General features: G+C 38.8%; 1 protein-coding gene across 2 annotated transcripts in view; it reads right to left on the bottom strand.

Annotated features, from left to right (window-relative positions):
* The window catches only part of OSBPL11 (oxysterol binding protein like 11), a 99437-nt gene that overhangs the window by 56858 nt on the left and 24264 nt on the right, over positions 1-18315 (bottom strand). For both annotated transcript variants that reach the window (XM_045851577.1, XM_045851578.1), the window contains exon 2: positions 9285-9353. In XM_045851577.1, coding sequence (XP_045707533.1) covers positions 9285-9353 — 69 coding nt within the window. The remainder of the gene's footprint in view (positions 1-9284; positions 9354-18315) is intronic.

The raw sequence follows: 18315 nt of genomic DNA on the forward strand, positions 1-18315 counted from the left end.
GAGAGGAAAGCCATGCTGTCCCTTTTCCTCCACAGGACTCGGTAGTCTGTGTGAATTTGTCTTGTGTCTCATCCACAATGTGGCAGATCCCCCAAGCCGGGGTCTACATCAAAGGAGACATTTACCTACAAAGGAATTCCCGAAAGACTGTCAGTTGATTTCTCAAAAGAGATCTTGCAGGCAAGAAGGGGCTAGAAAGAAGCATTCAAAATCATGAAAATCAAGGAACTACATCCAAGATTACTCTATCCAGGAGAGGTATCATTTAGAACGAAAGGGCAGATACAATGCTTCTCAGATAAGGTCAAGTTAAAGGAGTTCATCATCACCAAGTCCTTATTATATGAAATGTTAAAGGAACTTATTTAAGAAAAGATAAAAAATATGAACAGTAAAATGACAACAAACTCACAACTATCAACAACCAAATATAGGACTTCCGGCCAAGATGGAGGCATAGGTGGACACACCGTACCTCCATGCACAACCAAGATTGGAACAACAACAATTTAGAGGCAGAATAACACCCAGAACTGACAGAAAATTTATCTGAATGGAAGTCAGCCAAGAAGTTGAAACAGACCCATTCATCCAGACCGGTAGGAGAGGCGGAGATGAGCAGCTGGGCACGGGTTGCAGCTCAGAGAACAGGAAGAGTTGGGCACATAAGGCAACCAGGAGCGTGTAAGGCATCTGGGGTGTACAAGATTGCAGCAAGTGGGCCCTGAGTACGCAAGTGGCAGCTGGCGGACGCAGTGAGGCGGCGATTGTGGAGCAGGGCAGAGCGCACAACCCAGGATCCCAGGGAAGGGACTAAGGTCCCACGGAGAACGGAGCTACTGTCATGGTTCCCTCCTGACCATGCCCTCACATACAACATCACAATCTAGAGACTGGGGTGCCCAGCCCGGGTGAACACCTAAGGCTCCACCTCTCACCGTAAAAGGAATGACCAGACCAAAAAAAACAAAAGAGAGAGAGAGAGAGAAGGCTCAAATAGAAGAACAAATCAGTGCTCCAGAACTCATCCTTTTGAGGGACCAAGAAATAGCTAACCTATCAGATGCACAGTTCAAAACACTGATGATCAGGAAGCTCATAGAATTGGTTGATTTTGGTCACAAATTAGATGAAAAAATGCAGGTTACCATAAAAGAAATGAAGGAAAATGCACAGGGAACTAATAGTGATGGGAAGGAAACTGGGACCCAAAACAGTAGAGGGAACCAGAAAGAAGAAAGAAACAACCAAACAGGAAAGAATGGAGAAATAAGAATTCAAAAAAACAAGGAGAAGCTTAGGAACCTCCAGGACATCTTTAAACGTTCCAACATCCAAATTATAGGGGTATCAGAAGGGGAAGAGGTAGAGCAACTGATTGAAAACGTATTTGAACAAATAATAAAGGAGAAATTTCCCATTCTGGCAAAGGAAATAGACTTCCAGGAAGTCCAGGAAGCTCAGAGAGTCCCAAAGAAGTTGGACCCAAGAAGAAACACACCAAGGAACATCATAATTACATTAGCCAAGGTAAAAATGAAGGAGGGAGAGAATCCTAGAAGCAGCAAGAGATAAGGGGACAGTAACCTACAAAGGAGTTCCCATCAGACTGTCAGCTGATTTCTCAAAAGAGACCTTACAGGCAAGAAGGGGCTAGAAAGAAGTATTCCAACTCATGAAAGACAAGGACCTACATCCCAGATTATGCTAGCCAGCAAAGCTTTCATTTAGAATGGAAGGACAGATAAAGTGCTTCTCAGATAAGGTCAAGTTAAAGGAGTTCATCATCACCAAGCCCTTATTTTATGAAATGTTAAAGGGACTTATCTAAGAAAGGAAGATTTAAAAAAAAAAACCACGTATAGTAAAAGGACAGCAAACTCACAATTCTTAACTACCACACCTAAAGCAAAACCAAAAGAAACTAAGCAAACAACTAGAACAGGTACAGAACCACAGAAATGGAGATCCCATGGAGGGTTAGGAACAGGGGGGTGGGAGGAAGAGAGAGGGGGAAAAGGTACAGAGAATCAGTAGCATAGATTGTAGGTACAAAATAGACAGGGGGAGGGTAAGAATAGTATGAGAAATGTAGAAGCTAAAGAACTTATAAGTATGACACATGGACATGAACTAAAGGGGGGGGAAGTGGGTGGGAGAGGGTGTACAGGGTGGAGGGGAATGAAGGGGGTAAATGGGACAATGGTAATGGCATAATCAATAAAATATACTTAAAAAAGAAAAAACAAACTAAGCGAACAACTAGAACAGGAACAGATTCACAGATATAGAGATCACATGGAGGGTTATCACTGAGGAGAAGAAAATGGGAGAATGGGGGAAAAGGTACAGAGAATAAGGAGTATAAATGGTAGGTACAAAATAGACATGGAAAGGTTAAGAGTAGTATGGAAAATGGAGAAGCCTAAAGACTTATATGTACAACCCATGGACCTGAACTAAGTTGGGGGAATGCTGGAGGGAGGGGGCAGTATAGGGTGGAGGGGAATAAAGAGGAAGAAAAAAAATGGGACAACTGTAATAGCATAATCACATTTAATAAAATATGTTAAAATGTTTTCAAGACTTCCAGCAAGATGGAGGAATAGGTGGACGCACCGTACCTCCTCGCACAACCAAGATTAGAACAACAATAATTTACAGACAGAATAACACTCAAAACTGACAGGATTTATCTGAATGGAAGTCGGACAGCCAAGAAGTTGAAGTAGACCCATACATCCAGACTGGTAGGAGACGACGAGCCGGGCGGGCGCGGGGCTGGTGCGGGTCTGCGGCGCGCGGAGGTCGAGGAAAATTTGGCGCGAAATTGGTGCGACAGCCATCCGGGGCGCAAGAACGCAGCGGTGATCCCTGAGTACGCAAGCTGCGGCTGGCGGACCCAGTGAGGCAGCAATTGTGGACCAGGGCAGAGCTCACAGCCCAGGAGCCCAGAGCAGGGACTGAGCCCAGGAGAACGGAACTGCCGCCATTGTTCCCTCCCGTCCCCGCTCCCGCCTCCGCCCCCACATATAACGTCACAATCTAGCGACGGGGGTGCCCAGCCCCGGTGAACACCTAAGGCTCCGCCCCCTACCGTAACAAGAGCGACCAGAGACAGGGAAAGACATAAGACATGTTGCCAACAGAACAGATCAGTCCCCCAGGACTCATCCTTTTGAGCGAACAGGAAATAGCCAATCTATCAGATGCACAGTTCAAAACACTGGTGATCAGAAAGCTCACGGAATTGGTTGATTTTGGGCGCAATTTAGATGAAAGGATGCAGGTTACCATAAAAGAGATGCAGGAAGATACGCGGAGGAGAGCCAATAGTGAAAGGAAGGAATCTGAGTCTCAAAACAATACAGTGGACCAGAAGGAAGATAGAATCAACCAAGCAGGAAAGCATGATGAAATAAGAATTCAAAAAATCGAGGAAAAGCTTAAGAGCATCCAGGACACCTTTAAACGTTCCAACATCCGAATTATAGGGGTACCAGAATGGGAAGGGAAAAGCAGCAAATTGAGCACGTATTTGAACAAATAATAAAGGAGAACTTCCCCAACCTGGCAAAGGGAACAGTCTTCCAAGAAATCCAAGAAGCTCAGAGAGCCCCAAAGAAGTTGGACCCAAGAAGAAACACACCAAGGCACATCGTAATTACATTAGCCAAGGTAAAAATGAAGGACAGAATCCTAGAAGCAGCAAGAGATAAGGGGACAGTAACCTACAAAGGAGTTCCCATCAGACTGGGAAGCTGATTTCTCCAAAGAGACCTTACAGGCAAGAAGGGGCTGGAAAGAAATATTCCAAGTCATGAAAGACAAGGACCTACATCCCAGATTGCTCTATCCAGCAACGCTCTCATTTAGAATGGAAGGGAAGATAAAGTGCTTTTCAGAAAAGGTCAAGTTAAAGGAGTTCATCATCACCAAGCCCTTATTTTATGAAATGTTAAAGGGACTTATCTAAGAAAAGAAGATAAAGAAAAGACATGTATAGTAAAAGGACAGCAAACTCACAATTATTAACAACCACACCTAAAGCAAAACCAAAAGAAACTAAGTAAACAACTAGAACAGGAACAGAACCACAGAAATGGAGGGCACATGGAGGGCTAGCAGCAGGGGGGTGGGAGGAGGAGAGAGGGGGAAAAGGTATAGAGAATAAGTAGCATAGAATGTGGGATGAAAATAGGGGGAGGGCAAGAATAGTACAGGAAATGTAGAAGCTAAAGAACTCATAAGTATGACACATGGACATGAACCAAAGGGGGGGAACGTGGGTGGGAGAGGGTGTACAGGGTGGAGGGGAGAGGAGGGGGGAAATGGGACAACTGTAATAGCATAATCAATAAAATATATTACAAAAAGGGGTAACAAATAAATGAAAATCATGAACAATTAAAAAAAATGTTTTCAAGAAAAAAGGGGCAACCTACACGGTGATGAAATTTAACAAAGCTATTTTTCCCAGAAGAGTACTAGACTGTTTTTCACTTTTAAAATCACTGTATTTTTCAGACTATAAGATGCACCTCCCAAATTTGGGAGGAAAAGGGGGGTGCATCTCATAGTCCAAATGTAGCTTATCTGGCTCGCTGTGTGTGTGTGGGGGAAGTCGGGGGGGGTGTGGAGCTCAGTCATGTGTTATTAAATATTTTACCATATGTTTTGCTTCAAAATTTGTTTTCCTATTTTCCTCCTCTAAAACCTAGGTGCATCGTAAGGTCTAGTGTGTTTTACAGTCCTACAAATACAGTATTTCACTTTATTTATTATTTTACTAAATTCTCAATTGAGCCATTTTTAGCAAGTTGACCTAATAATCAATTAGCTAAGAAAATATAGAAACAAAGGCTAAGTGTGACAGTGAAACTTAATTTCAGCTTTTTACAAATCTTCACTGCTGGAAAGTTCACCTAAGTTGTTAAAGGAAAAATATTGTTAACACTGGCAATGAAGTAACTGTTCTTTTTTTGCTATTTCAAAATAACAAAGTCTGTCAGTTTGGGAAAAATGACTAAACTCTGAAAACTAGCTGGAGGGATTGCCCCTGGCAGAGGCAATGCCCCTCCCTATTCTAGAATGATCACTTGGATCTGGAAGCAAACTTCCCAGACAACCAGTGGCCAATACATCTTTGTAACAGGCTTCCACATACAATGATACAAATCGTGCCCCTTCTTCCATGCTCTCAAGTTGTCACTGAACTCAAATGTCACTTTGAGTATATACTCAACTTTACATGAGTTTTCTCACTGTTCCACTTTTGAGACTTTGTCAATAATATTCTATAATATTATATAGAAGAAAGTTGTTGATGTTGGAGGAGAAAGTTAACTTATTCTCTCTTTAAAAAAGAGAACAAAGACTTGGGGTGGTGAATACACAATGTACAGATGATGTGTTGCAGAACTGTATACCTGAAACCTGTGTCCTTTTGTTAACCAGTGTCACCCCAATAAATTCAATACAAAGAAAAAAAGAACAAAAAGTAGTACTAGGAACAAAGTGACAAACAATTTTTTGAAACTATTATTTTGTATGTCATTTGAATGTGTAAGCCTTCAACAAATTACAAAAAAAATTAACTGAGGTGGAAAAATACAAAATGAAAAGGCTCACTTGACTTTGCTTTTTTTCTTAAATAAAAGACGGGAACCCTGGAGAACTGACTTTTTCACTACAATAAGAACTCCCAGCAACTGAGGTTCCAGCCAAGATTGAGGTGTGGATACAAACCTTTCACTTCCTCACATAACCAAAAGGAGGATAACAACCAATCTAAACTCAATAAACAACCAGAAGTGCCAGAAAACCAAACTGCATGGAACTCTGACAACCAAGGAATTAAAGAAAAAGTCAACCAGAACGACCAGACCAGAGAGAACCCACGGCGAGGCAGTGGACAGCACGGCTGCAGCTGGCTGAAGGCGAAACTGAGACTTAGACCTGACTGTAGACTACTGAGACTGCTGAGGTAGGAGAAAACTCCAGTCTCACATGAGAGTTCATTGGAAAGTGGGCTGGAGCCTAGCAGGCGAGCTGCATTATTCTCTCTGGCCCCTCTCCCACAGGCAGCATGGCAGAGTTGCCCACCCTGGTGAATACCTAAGACCCACCCCCTTACAACTGATCAGGTGCCCCAAACAAAGAAATAGGGCCAAAATGAAAAGAACAGAGCAAAACATCAGAAAGAGAGCTAAGTGATGAGGAGATAACCAACCTATCTGATGGAGAATTTAAAGCCTTGGTAATCAAAATGCTAACAGAACTGATTGAGCTTGGTCAAAAAATGAAAGAATAAATGAAAGATACCCAAAATGAAATAAAGCAAAATATTCAGGGAACCAACAGTGACAGGAAGGAAACCAGGACTCAAAGCAATGATTTGGAACAAAAGGGAAAAATAAACATCCAAATGGAACAGAATGAAGAAACAAGAATTCAAAAAAGCTAAGAGAGACAAACTTCTGGGAAAACCTGAAATGTTTCCAATATCCAAATCATAGGGGTGCCAGGAGAACAATAGCAAGAAACTGAAAACTTATTTGAAAAACAATGAAGGAAAACTTCCCCAATCTGGTGAAGGAAATAAACTTCTAGGAAGTCTAAGAAGCTCAGAGAGTCCCAAAGAAGTTGGACCCAAAGAGAAATACACCAAGACACATCATCATTAAGTTACCCAAAATTAAAGACAAAGAGAGGATCCTAAAACCTACAAAAGAAAAGGAGACAGTTACCTACAAAGGAGTTCCCATTAGACTGTCAGCTGATTTCTCAAAAGAAACCTTGCAGGCAAGAAGGGACTGGAAAGAAATATTCAAAGTTATGAAAGGCAAGGACCTACATCCAAGATTAATCTATCCAGCAAAGCTATCATTTAGAATGGGAGGGCAGATAAAGTGCTTCCCAGATAAAGTCAAGTAAAAGGAGTTCATCATCACCAAGCCCTTATTATATGAAATGTTAAAGGGACTTATCTAAGAAAAAGAAGATGAAAGTATGAAAGTATGAACAGTAAAATGACAACAAACTCACAACTATCAACAAATGAACCTAAAAGAAAAGACAAACAACAAAAACAAAAACAAAAACTAAATAAACAACTAGCAAAGGAACAGAATCAAAGAACAGACATCCCATGGAGGGATTTCAGTGGGGAGGGGAAAGGGAGGAATAGGGGAAAAAAGGTACAGGGAAGAAGCATAATTAGTAGGCATAAAATAGATGGGGAGAGATAAAAAATAGTATAGGAAACAGAGAAGTCAAAGAACTTATATGTACAATCCATGGACATGAATTAAGTGGGGGGGAATGCTGGAGGGCTGGGGGTTCAGGGTGGAGGAGGGATAAAGGGGGAAAAACTGGGAAAACTGATAGCATAATCAATAAAAAATTATCAAAAAAAAAAGAACTCCCTTCTAATTTTTCATATCCAGTTTTGACCTTTCATATGACCTCCAACTTCCTGCATATCACTCCTGTTTGGATTTCTTAATGTTATTTCAAACTAAACACGAACCAAACTGCCTTTTCTTTTAAACAGTCACATTTTCATCAGTGCTTCTACTACTACTCTTTAAAAATGTCTGCAAATCATTCTTTCATATATCTCATTTTATAGCTGTTTAAGGTAAGAAGGAAAATTCAGCCTCTGTTATTCTACCATGGCCAAAAGCAGAAGTCTCCAAATAACATATGAATTAGAAGCAATATGATATAATATAAAAACATAGACTTTGGAGTCAAAAGTATTTGGGTTCAAATTCTAGCATTACCATTTTTATTTTCTTATTTATTTTTTAAAAGGTTTTGTTTATTCATTGTTAGAGAGAAGGGAAGGGAAGGAAAAAGAGAGGAAGAAAAACATTGACCTGTTGCCTCTTGTATGTGCCCCGACCAGGGACTGAACCCACAACTCTGGCATGTGCCTTGACTGGGAAATGAATTGTCAACCCTTCGCTTTAAGGGCAATGTCCAACCAACTGAGACACACTGGTCAGGGCTAGCATTATCATTTTTTAAAAGTTTAAAACCCACACAGATACCATTTCACACCCATGAGAATGACTATTATTTTAAAAGTATAGAAAATAGAAAAAGAATGTTGGTGAGCATGTAGGGAAACTGGAACCCTTGTGCATTGCTAGTAGAAATGTAAAATGGTGTAGCCACTACGAATAATGGTATGGGGATTCCCCAAAAAGTTAAATATAGAATTAGCATATGATCCAGCAATTCCAGCTCTGGGTACACACACACAAGAAGTGAAAGTCAGGACTCAAACAAATATTTGTACAGCAATATTCATAGCAATATGATTCACCAGAGCTAAAAGGTAAAAGCAAATTTACTGTCCACTGACAAATAAATAAGCAAATAAAACGTGGTACACACATGCAATGGAATATTATTCAGCATTCAAAAGGAAAGAAAATCTAACACATGCTACAGTATGAATGAACATTGAAGATATGCTAAATGAAATAAGCCAGTCACAAAAGAACAAGTATTCTATGACACCACTAAAATGAGGGAACTAGAATAATTAAATTCACGGAGACAGAAAGTAGCACAGTGGCTGCCGGGGTCTGAGGGAGGCAGGTGTTTAATGGGCACAGAAGTATCAGTTGAAGAAGAATGCAAAGAGTTCAGGAGATGGGTCATAGTGATCAGGGTAGAGGCTGCTCAACAGTGTGAGTATATTTAATGCCACTGAACTGTACACTTACAAATGTTTTAAAATGGTCAATTTTGTTATGTATATTTTACCATAATTTAAAAAATAAAAGTCTAATCCCCCTGCTCCACAAATGCCAATTCTACAGAGTCTTTACGATAGCTGCTTTGCTACTTACTGACTTCCTTGTGTGGCCTTGGACTGGTTATTTAAACTCTCAAGGTCCCAGAAAAGTTTTGAGAATTGGACACAAAACAAACACCTAACACAAATCTGCTTGGTGCCTACAAACCACCCTAATAGCCTAATCACTGCAAATATTTGAATAAACTCAATTCAAGTAAACAAGTGGTTATAATCCTAAAATAATTAACTTCTGAGGCATTTAGAGGTTGTAATTTGGAAGATACAATTCTTCCCACCCTCTAAAAAAGAGAAGAAAGTCATCCAACTTTTAGAAAACATGGTAAATCCTTTTATAAAAGGTTTCCCAGCCATGTTTATACTGAAGTACTATCAGGATATAAAATTATCACCCCCAATTCTGGTCTCTTGGGAGAACCATGTGTCACAGAATAATCAAAATCACACTTACCTATACTGCCACCCAGTGACAAGGTTGGTGTACTTCATTAAGTAGCCATACACATTTTCCATGTGATCACTGTTTCAAAGAATCAGAAAGTGCCAGAATCAGTGCAAACTGCAAGAAACATCAGGAAGTTATCTATAGATACATATGTTTTACAAGTGCCTCAAAGTTTCTTAAGAAGTAAAATTTATAGGCTAACAAATAGAGGTAGTCACTCAAATTTCATACACGTGGGACTTTATTTTACCAGATTGCTTTTAAAGAAGTATCATCCAACATAAATCCTTATATAATATATTTCAACTACAAAATCACTATACAAATATAAAATTACAAATATAAATGAATATACTGTAAATTTAATTATAAGTAAAAATATAACAATTCAGTGCTTAAGAAATAAAATCTAGTTTTATGGTTCCGTAACAAGTAGTGCCTCTTCACTCTTGACAGGACACACAACAGGCCAATCTGTACTGTCTCTGACAACTTGGGCTCCCATAATGAAGACCCTGTTTTTGATGAGATGTGACAGCTCACTCCTATTGTCCTACCCCAGACAGGCATAAAAGGCACCGTGCTCACTACGAGTCTTGCCAATGGAAAGCTTTTATTTGTGACCTGTAGCACTCGCCTTACTGCAATTGAGTTTCTTTACTTTCTGCCCTCTTTTTTCATTTATTACAGGTAAATTCTGTTACAATGGTTCATAGAAAATGCAATATCTCACTGATACTTCCTTTCCAATAGTTTAAGTTTCCTTATACTTAGGAAAATACATTAAAGCTAGACCTACAATGATGTATCTTTTTTTATATCTGGCTTTCATTTTTTAAATTTTGTAAATTACATTAAAAATTCCTTTTAAATGCACCTAAAGTTTTAACTTTACACTATAAAATGCAATGGATATTAAACATTTATTTTCTCTACTATCCCTGAATCACTGGGCATAGCTGGTAAAATTTCAGCTAACTAACATCCAGGAAATTGAAAGTGTCAGACAATGGGCAACCTTTAAAACATGAATGTCAGAGGCAAGAAAGCAAGGCACAGCTCACACAACCAATAGAACAAAGTCCAAAAAAATTTAGATTGATCCGAATGACAGATGAAAAGGGTTGATGATAAGGACACTTTCAGGCAAACAAAACCACCAAATTTACTGTAAGATTCTAGCCGTTGTTACTGGAGAATGAGTAGGGGGTGCACTCAATGTCTGGTATCTTCCAAATCTTATTTCTCCAAAGTGTGTGAAAATAAAGATCTAATCTGAAAATACAGAATTGATCCCATGACTAAATATGTATTTTCCCCTGTATTTTTCTTCCATTCTAAGGCTAGCAAGGAACACTACTTATTCATGTTAAGTGAAACTGCTCCAGTCCTTCTGATTTCCTAAGGCAGGTTGTCTATTTCTAAAATGCCAGCCTGATGTTCTGATAATTATATACCTATACTGTTGAATGATTTCTCATTTCAGCATTTTCTAAGGTCCACATCTAGAGGAAACCATTCTTCTGTAAAAACTTAGGGCTTTGGGTTTTTACTAGTTCCTCTATTCCCAGTCCCAGGTCACACAGCAAAGATATTTCTTTCAGTTCCATTGTTACTTGAAAAAGCAGAGATATTTTGTTGTTGGCTCTTACATCCTTCCAAGACTTCAAGCTTCAACAGTTCTTTGGAGCCATAGGAATGCCAATATCTCAGACTCTGCCCAAAAATAATTTCCCAAAGAGTCCCTCCTGTTATAGATATTTAACACACAGCTCAGATTGCCTCAACTGTTCTTGTCTTCAAAACTTACTCCATCAGTTCACTTAAATGTTAGGGGAGAAAGGAAGAGAACGAGGGAGGAGGGGAGGAGAAGAAGAAAGAAGGATGAAAAAGGAAGAGAAGGAGGAAAAAGGAAGAGGAGGAGGACAAGGAAGAAGAGAAGGTAGAGGTGGAGAAAGAAAATAAGTATTCAGATACAGAGAAGAGATTGGTGGTTTGGGTGGGGGAGGTGGTGCGAGGAGGTTGTCCGAGGCAGGTGAAGGGTGGAAGATAGGAGGATGGGTGCGTAAAAGATAAAAACTTTCAGTTATAAAATAAGTCTTGGGGATGTAATGTACAGCATGGTGACTGTAGTTAATAATACTGTAGTATATGTTTATTTTTTAAGTATACTTTATTGATTATGCTATTACAGTTGTCCCATTTTTTGTCCCCTTTATTCCTCTCCACCCTACACCATCCCACCATCAGTCCCCCACCTTAGTTCATGTCCATGGGTCCTACATATAAGTTCTTGGGCTTCTCCATTTTCTGTATTACTCTTAACCTCCCCATCTATTTTGTACCTACCATTTATAATTCTTATTCCCTGTACCTTTTCCCCCATTCTCCCCTATCCTCCTTCCCACTGATAACCCTCCATGTGATGACCATTTCTGTGAATATATTTCTGTTCTAGTTGTTTGCTTAGTTACTTTTTGTTTTTGGGGGGTTTGCTTGTTGATAGTTGTGCTTTGTTGTCATACTACTGTTCATAGTTTTGATCATCTTCTTTTCCTTAGATAAGTCCCTTTAACATTTCATATAACAAGGACTTGGTGATGATGAACTCCTTAACTTTATCTGGGAGGCTTTGTCTGCCCTTCCATTCTAAATGATACCTCTCCTGGATAGAGTAATCTTGGATGTAGTTCCTTGATTTTCATGATTTTGAATACTTCTCTCTAGCCCCTTCTTGCCCGCAAGGTTTGTTTTGAGGGATCAGCTGACAGTCTTACGGGAATTCCTTTGTAGGTAAATGTCTCCTTTCCTCTTGCAGCTTTTAAGATTCTCTCCTTATCTTTAATCTTGGATAGTGTAATTCTGATGTGCCTTGGTGTGTGCTTCCTTGGGTTCAACTTCTTTGGGACTCTCTGAGCTTCCTGGACTTCCTGGAAGTCTATTTCCTTTGCCAGATTGGGGAAGTTTTGCTTCATTATGTTTCCAAATAAGTTTTCAATTTCTTGCTCTTCTTCTCCTTCTGGCACTCCTATGATTTGAATGTTGGAACGTTTAACGTTGTCCCAGAGATTCCTAAGCCTCTCCTCATTTTTTTGAATTCTTGTTCCTTCATTCTGTTCTCGTTGAATGTTTATTTCTTCCTTCTGCTCCAAATCATTGATTTGAGTCCCAGTTTCCTTCCCTTCACTGTTGGATCCCTGTACACTTTCCTTTATTTCACTTTTCATTGCCTTTACTTTTTCCTCTATTTTGCCACCATACTTAACCATTTCTGTGAGCATCCTGAATAGCAGTGTTTAGAACTCTGCATCTGGTAGATTGGCTATCTCTTCATCACTTAGTTGTATATTTCCTGAAGCTTTGATCTGTTCTTTCATTTGGGCCATATTTCTTTGTCTTGGCACACCTGATACATAGTAAGGGGCAGAGCCTTAGGTGTTCACCAGGGCAGGGCAATCCACGTCACTATATTGTCTGCTGTATGTGCAGAGGGGTCCGAGAGGGAACACTGCTGCTTGCTCAGTTCTCAGCTAGTTTTCAGTCACTTCCCCCGCTACCCACAATCAAATTGGGCCCTTCTGGTTCTGATTCCTGGGTAGATGGTTTTATGTAAGTTCTAGGACCCTGTGGATCTCTGCAACAAACTCTCCTGTGAGGCTTTCTCCTACCGCCTCAACCCACACAGGTTTCTTCAGTCAGAGGTTTTAAGGCTTTACTTCTCTGTGCTGGAACCCTGGGTTGTGCAGTCTGTTTTGCTCCCCAGTTGTTCCTTCGCATGCAAATGTGGGACCCCCCAGTCCACCAGATACCATCTTGACTGCCCAGTCCTCCAGCTGCCACCTTGCCAGAGTCCTCTCCACCAGGCTGCCCCTCTCCACCCTGTCTACCAGTCTGGATGATTGTTTCTTCTTTAACTCCTTGGTTGTTGGACTTCCATACAGTTCAATTTTCTGGCAGTTCTGGTTATTTTTTGTTTTTAAATTTGCTGTTGTCCTTCTTTTGGTTGTTCAAAGAGCCAAAATGTTTCTATGTACACCTCCATCTTAGCCAGAAGTCCTGTATTCTATACTTAAAAGTTACTGAGGATAGATCTTAAATTTTTCATCACAAGGAAAAAAATGTGTAACTATGTGTGGTGATGGATATTAACTAGACTTATTGTGGTGATCATTTCACAATATTATGTCTATTAAATCATTATATTTGCTCTGAAAATACTATGATGTTATAGTTCAATTATATCTCAATTTGAAAGTGTTCTTTGTCGCTAAGTCCTATACCTCTATAACCTGAATATTATTTATTTATTTATTTATTTATTTATGTTCTATATCAGCCCTCAAAAGGCCTAGGTGTCACATAACCTAAATGAAATATTTCCTGTAAGTGACAAGATATTCCATAATTCACTGTTTTCCCCCTTAATCTCTATGCTAAGCCTCATTACATAGCTATCAGTGTGTAATAAAAATATCACAATACAATTATAGTCAATTCCTCTGGTCCTAGGACTACATATATTCTTAAAATGCATATGTGGAATGTAGGGAGAATATTTCTTAAAACCTCAAAGTGTACTATCTACAACAAAGAAAAAGAAAATCTGCATTTCAAAGCAATGAAAGATAAGGCCTCATATCCTTTGTTCAGTTTCTCATATCACTAAAGGTATTCCTAATTTTGGTCATATCTAAGTTATTTATATCATTTAGTGGCTATCAATAAATTTTTAAGAGTACAATTTCAGTAGCATCATTCACTAAATAAAATCAAAGTATATCTTCAGAGTTCACAGTATAGCAATGTTGTATATTCAGTTTTTAATGTTATTAATATTCTGTTGATGCTCATATCTAAAAAGGGTTAGCTTTCTCAGAGAAACTACAAAAGGGATACGGACATGGTTTATTTAATAGAAGCATAAAGCCAGCCTCAAAAGAATGAGATCTGAACATGCAATTATAAATTGCTGATCTGTTTTTACTACATAAAACATATATCCAAGGTTACAAAGAACCAACTTACGAACATCCTATTCTTTATTTATTTTTTAAAGATTTTATTTCATTTTCTGAGGGGAAGGGAGGGAGAAAGAGAGGGAGAGAAATATTGATGTTTGAGAGAAACATGGATTAGTTGCCTCTCGAATACCCCCCAACCAGGGACCTGGACCACAACCCAGGCATGTGGCCTAACTAGTTTGCCAGAGGACGCCCAACTCACTGAGCCACACCAATCAGGGACACTCTATTCTTTAGAACAGCAGGTGGCACAGTCCCTCCTCTCATCCTTCCCCTTCTACTGTACACAGTGAAACCAGCTGATGTGGAATGACTACGCCATCTGGTGGCTAGCATAAAGAGCTCTGTGGATTACTGTTTTTTGTTCACTGTCTCTCTACCTCCTTATAATTCAGTTATCATGTTAACACCTTTAACCCTCATTCTTTGCTCCCATTTAAAGTGTGTGAAGTTTTATAGAAGATTTAAAATATACCTGTTAATATAAATAAAATCTAGTTGTTAAATTGGAAACACATCCCATATCTGATTATATCATACTATTTTGTGTTCTATGAAGTAGAGATGATAGTCCAAAAAACTAATACACTAAAAAATAAGCCGTAAGATGATTAATTTCTTTTTTTAATGTTTCAGCAACTCCTCCACTCAACAAATTGGTATATTCGGATTTTTTAAACTTGTTAACATTTAATTGAGATTAGCTCTAGAAGCTGATAGTCTATAATAATAGTTAATAACTGAACTATGCTTCTTTTTAGGTCTCAGATATACCATATTATAATTTCAATCTGTATATACCACAAAGTGATCGCCCCCAAAGTCTAATTACCATCTATCACCATATAATTGACCCCCCTTCACCTCATCACATGCCTACCCCCTTTCCCTCTGGTAATCACAATCTATCTTCTATGAGTATGTTTTTGTTTGTTTTTTAGATTCCACATATTAGTGTAATCATATGGTATTTGGCTTTCTTCTCACTTATTTCACTTAGCATTATACCCTCAAGGTCCATTCATATTGTCACCAACAGCAAGATTTCTTTCTTTTATGGTTGAGTGGTATTCTGTTACACACACACACACACACACACACCCCTTTACACTATTTTGAATAGTTTCAAATCCTTTCATTTCAGTTTAATTTTACCCAGTAACTTCTAAATGCAAAGCACTCCGAAAATCCACTGAAAAGGATGGGAATATTAAAAAAGGTCATTCCTCTCCATCCCCAATCCATAATCTAATGTAAAAGAACTCTATCTCCTGAAGAAAAAGACAATGGTAAGGGCTCCTACTGGATTAGAGACATAGTTCAGTATTTTTAGCTGTTACACACATGAAAAAAATTTCATTAAAGACTAAGGGTTCACTAAACAAAGACACAGGATTCAACAGTGACTGAGGTTAAAATGATTGGTTTTGACTGATTATGTGTTAAGTGAGAATGAGAGTGAGAGTAAGGGTGAAAGAGAAGGAACAAGGGCAACACCTAGATTTCCAAATTGTACAACTGTGTAGATACTAATGCTTCAGAGAAATTGGGATCACAGAGGAAGTTCTGGATTTGTTCCAGTGTAACAAACTGAATTTAAGGGACCTGTGGGGCATATAAGGGAAAACACCCAATAAGGTAGCATGGTTTGGGTTGGACACACAGATTTATTTGGTAGTAGTTAGTAGATAGGCATAAACTGGTATTTGAAGCCATGAGAGTAAATAAAATAACCCAGGAAGTATTAGAAAATGACAAAAGATGGGACAGAGTCTAAGAGGGAACCCTTAGGAGAAATTTTAAAGGGAAGAGGAATGCACGTAGGAGGTAAGTAGTAGCCGAGTAGTAAAAGAAAACCAGGAGCATTTCAAGTTCTGGTCAAGAATGTTCAGTGCTACTGAGGGGTGAAGTAAAATAAATACTGCAAAGTTTCTATTAGATTTAGCATACAAGAGATGGAATAATGAAGGAAGAGCCAGGTGGCTGTAACTGAAGACAAACTCAGAGAAATAGGAGTGATTAAGGGAATGTGGGCTTAGGGAAGGTACCATATTTTGCTGTACATAATGCACACTTTTTTGCCCAAATTGTTGAGGGAAAAACAAGGATGCACATTATACATGGGTATTGTATCTGTTCTAGTGTTCTGTAATTATATGTTACATAAAATTTCTTGTACCATAATATGTTCAAAAATAAATGTTGAAATTCCTTTATAATACAAAAAATCAAGTATTGAAATATAAATAAATAATTTAATTAAAATATTAAAACAAAAGATTTTTTCCCTGAAAGTCTGGGCCAAAAACAGGGATGGGAATTATACATGAGAGTGCATTAAACTCAGCTAAATACAGTAGTTCTAAGTGCCTAATAAAAAGGAGATAAAGGAAGAAAGGCTCAACACTCAAGAGAAAGACAGTGGAGAAATAGGGGAGAGGTGGGCTTCAGGGTGCAGTTAGAGAAATTAGTCTTAGAAACTTCTTAAGGCATTTAACTGCAGGGAGGAATTTATACAAGCTGTAGAAGGTATAAAGGAGGTGCCAGTCAAGTCCCGCCAAAATTCCTCCTTTCACCCTGGCTCAGTTGGTTGGAGCATCACCCTCTATCAAAACATTGGGGGTTCGATTCCTGTTCAGGGCACATACATCATTTGAAAGCTTGATCCCCAGTCGGGGTGCAAATAGGAGGCACCAACCCCTCTCACATCAGTGTTTCTCCTTCTCTCCCCTTCTCACTCTTTCTAAAATTAAAAAAAACAAAATTCCTACTTTCTACTAGGCAAACACTGTCCTCCAAAAAAGGCTTGGTTTTGGTCCATTCCCTCGATAACATAAATAGTATGACTAAAGGGGGAGCAGCCTGTTTAGCTGAAGAAGCAACAAACGACACATGGCAGTGACAGCAACGCTTGTACTTCCCGCTATAAAAAGGCATTCCACAGAACAGTGATTGCCTCTTGCTCATCCAGTATTTCTTTCAGCACCTAGTGTATGGCCTGGAATAGAACCAGGTGTTCAATAAATTCCTGTTGAATGAATCAAACAATGGGAAGATAAAAGCAGAATTTTTCTATAAAACTTCAAGACAATGTTGAATAGTCTCCAAAATACCTATTCAATTCACAACCTGTATACTCAAATCAGTTTAAACAAATTCTGAATCCAACTGTGTCTTAATCCGTAACAAAAAATATAAAGTGAAGCAGAGATCCTCCCTCCTATTAAGAGCCTTAAAAACACTTCTAGGTATCCAGGCTAAGACAAATGATTAAAATGCAGACAAAGATAACAGGCAACCACATCAATTATAGCACTAATTATAATAGTAAAAAATAAAAATAGCAAAAAAGGAAATGAATGGAGAGAAAAGGAAGAAAACCAAGCTAAATAAACAACATTAGAGGATAATTAAGAAATATTATAGAATATTCCCTGGCTGGTGTGGCTCAGTGGATGAATGCCGGCCTACGAACCAAAGGGTCACTGGTTTGATTCTCAATCAGGGCACATGCCTGGTTGCAGGCCAGGTCCCAGGTGGAAGGGCACATGAGAGGCAACCACACATTGATGTTTCTCTCTCTCTTTCTCCCTCCCTTCTCCTCTGTCTAAAAATAATAAATAAAATAAAATATTTTTTTAAAAAGAAATATCATAGAATAGTATCACCAATTAAAATGTTTATGAGTTGTTAACAATATGAGGAACTGCTTATTAAGATCAGTAAAACAGCAGGCTACAAAATTTTATATAACACGTAAAATATATGCACAGAAATAAGAGTATACAAAATATAACTGGATATCACTGGATAGAAGAATTACAGAAAACTTAACTTTGCTCCCTTTTCAAGTATATTTTATTGATTATGCTATTACAGTTGTCTCATTTTTTCCCTCCCCTTTACCCCCATCTGTGCTGCACCCCTCCTCCCACCAGCATTCCCCACCCTTAGTTCATGTCCATGGGTCATAAATATAAGTTCTTTGGCTTCTCCATTTCCTATACTATTCTTAA

This window comes from Phyllostomus hastatus, unplaced genomic scaffold (assembly GCF_019186645.2).
Source record: "Phyllostomus hastatus isolate PE091 unplaced genomic scaffold, TTU_PhHast_1.1 phas_contig_86, whole genome shotgun sequence".
In the NCBI taxonomy this organism is placed as follows: domain Eukaryota; kingdom Metazoa; phylum Chordata; class Mammalia; order Chiroptera; family Phyllostomidae; genus Phyllostomus; species Phyllostomus hastatus.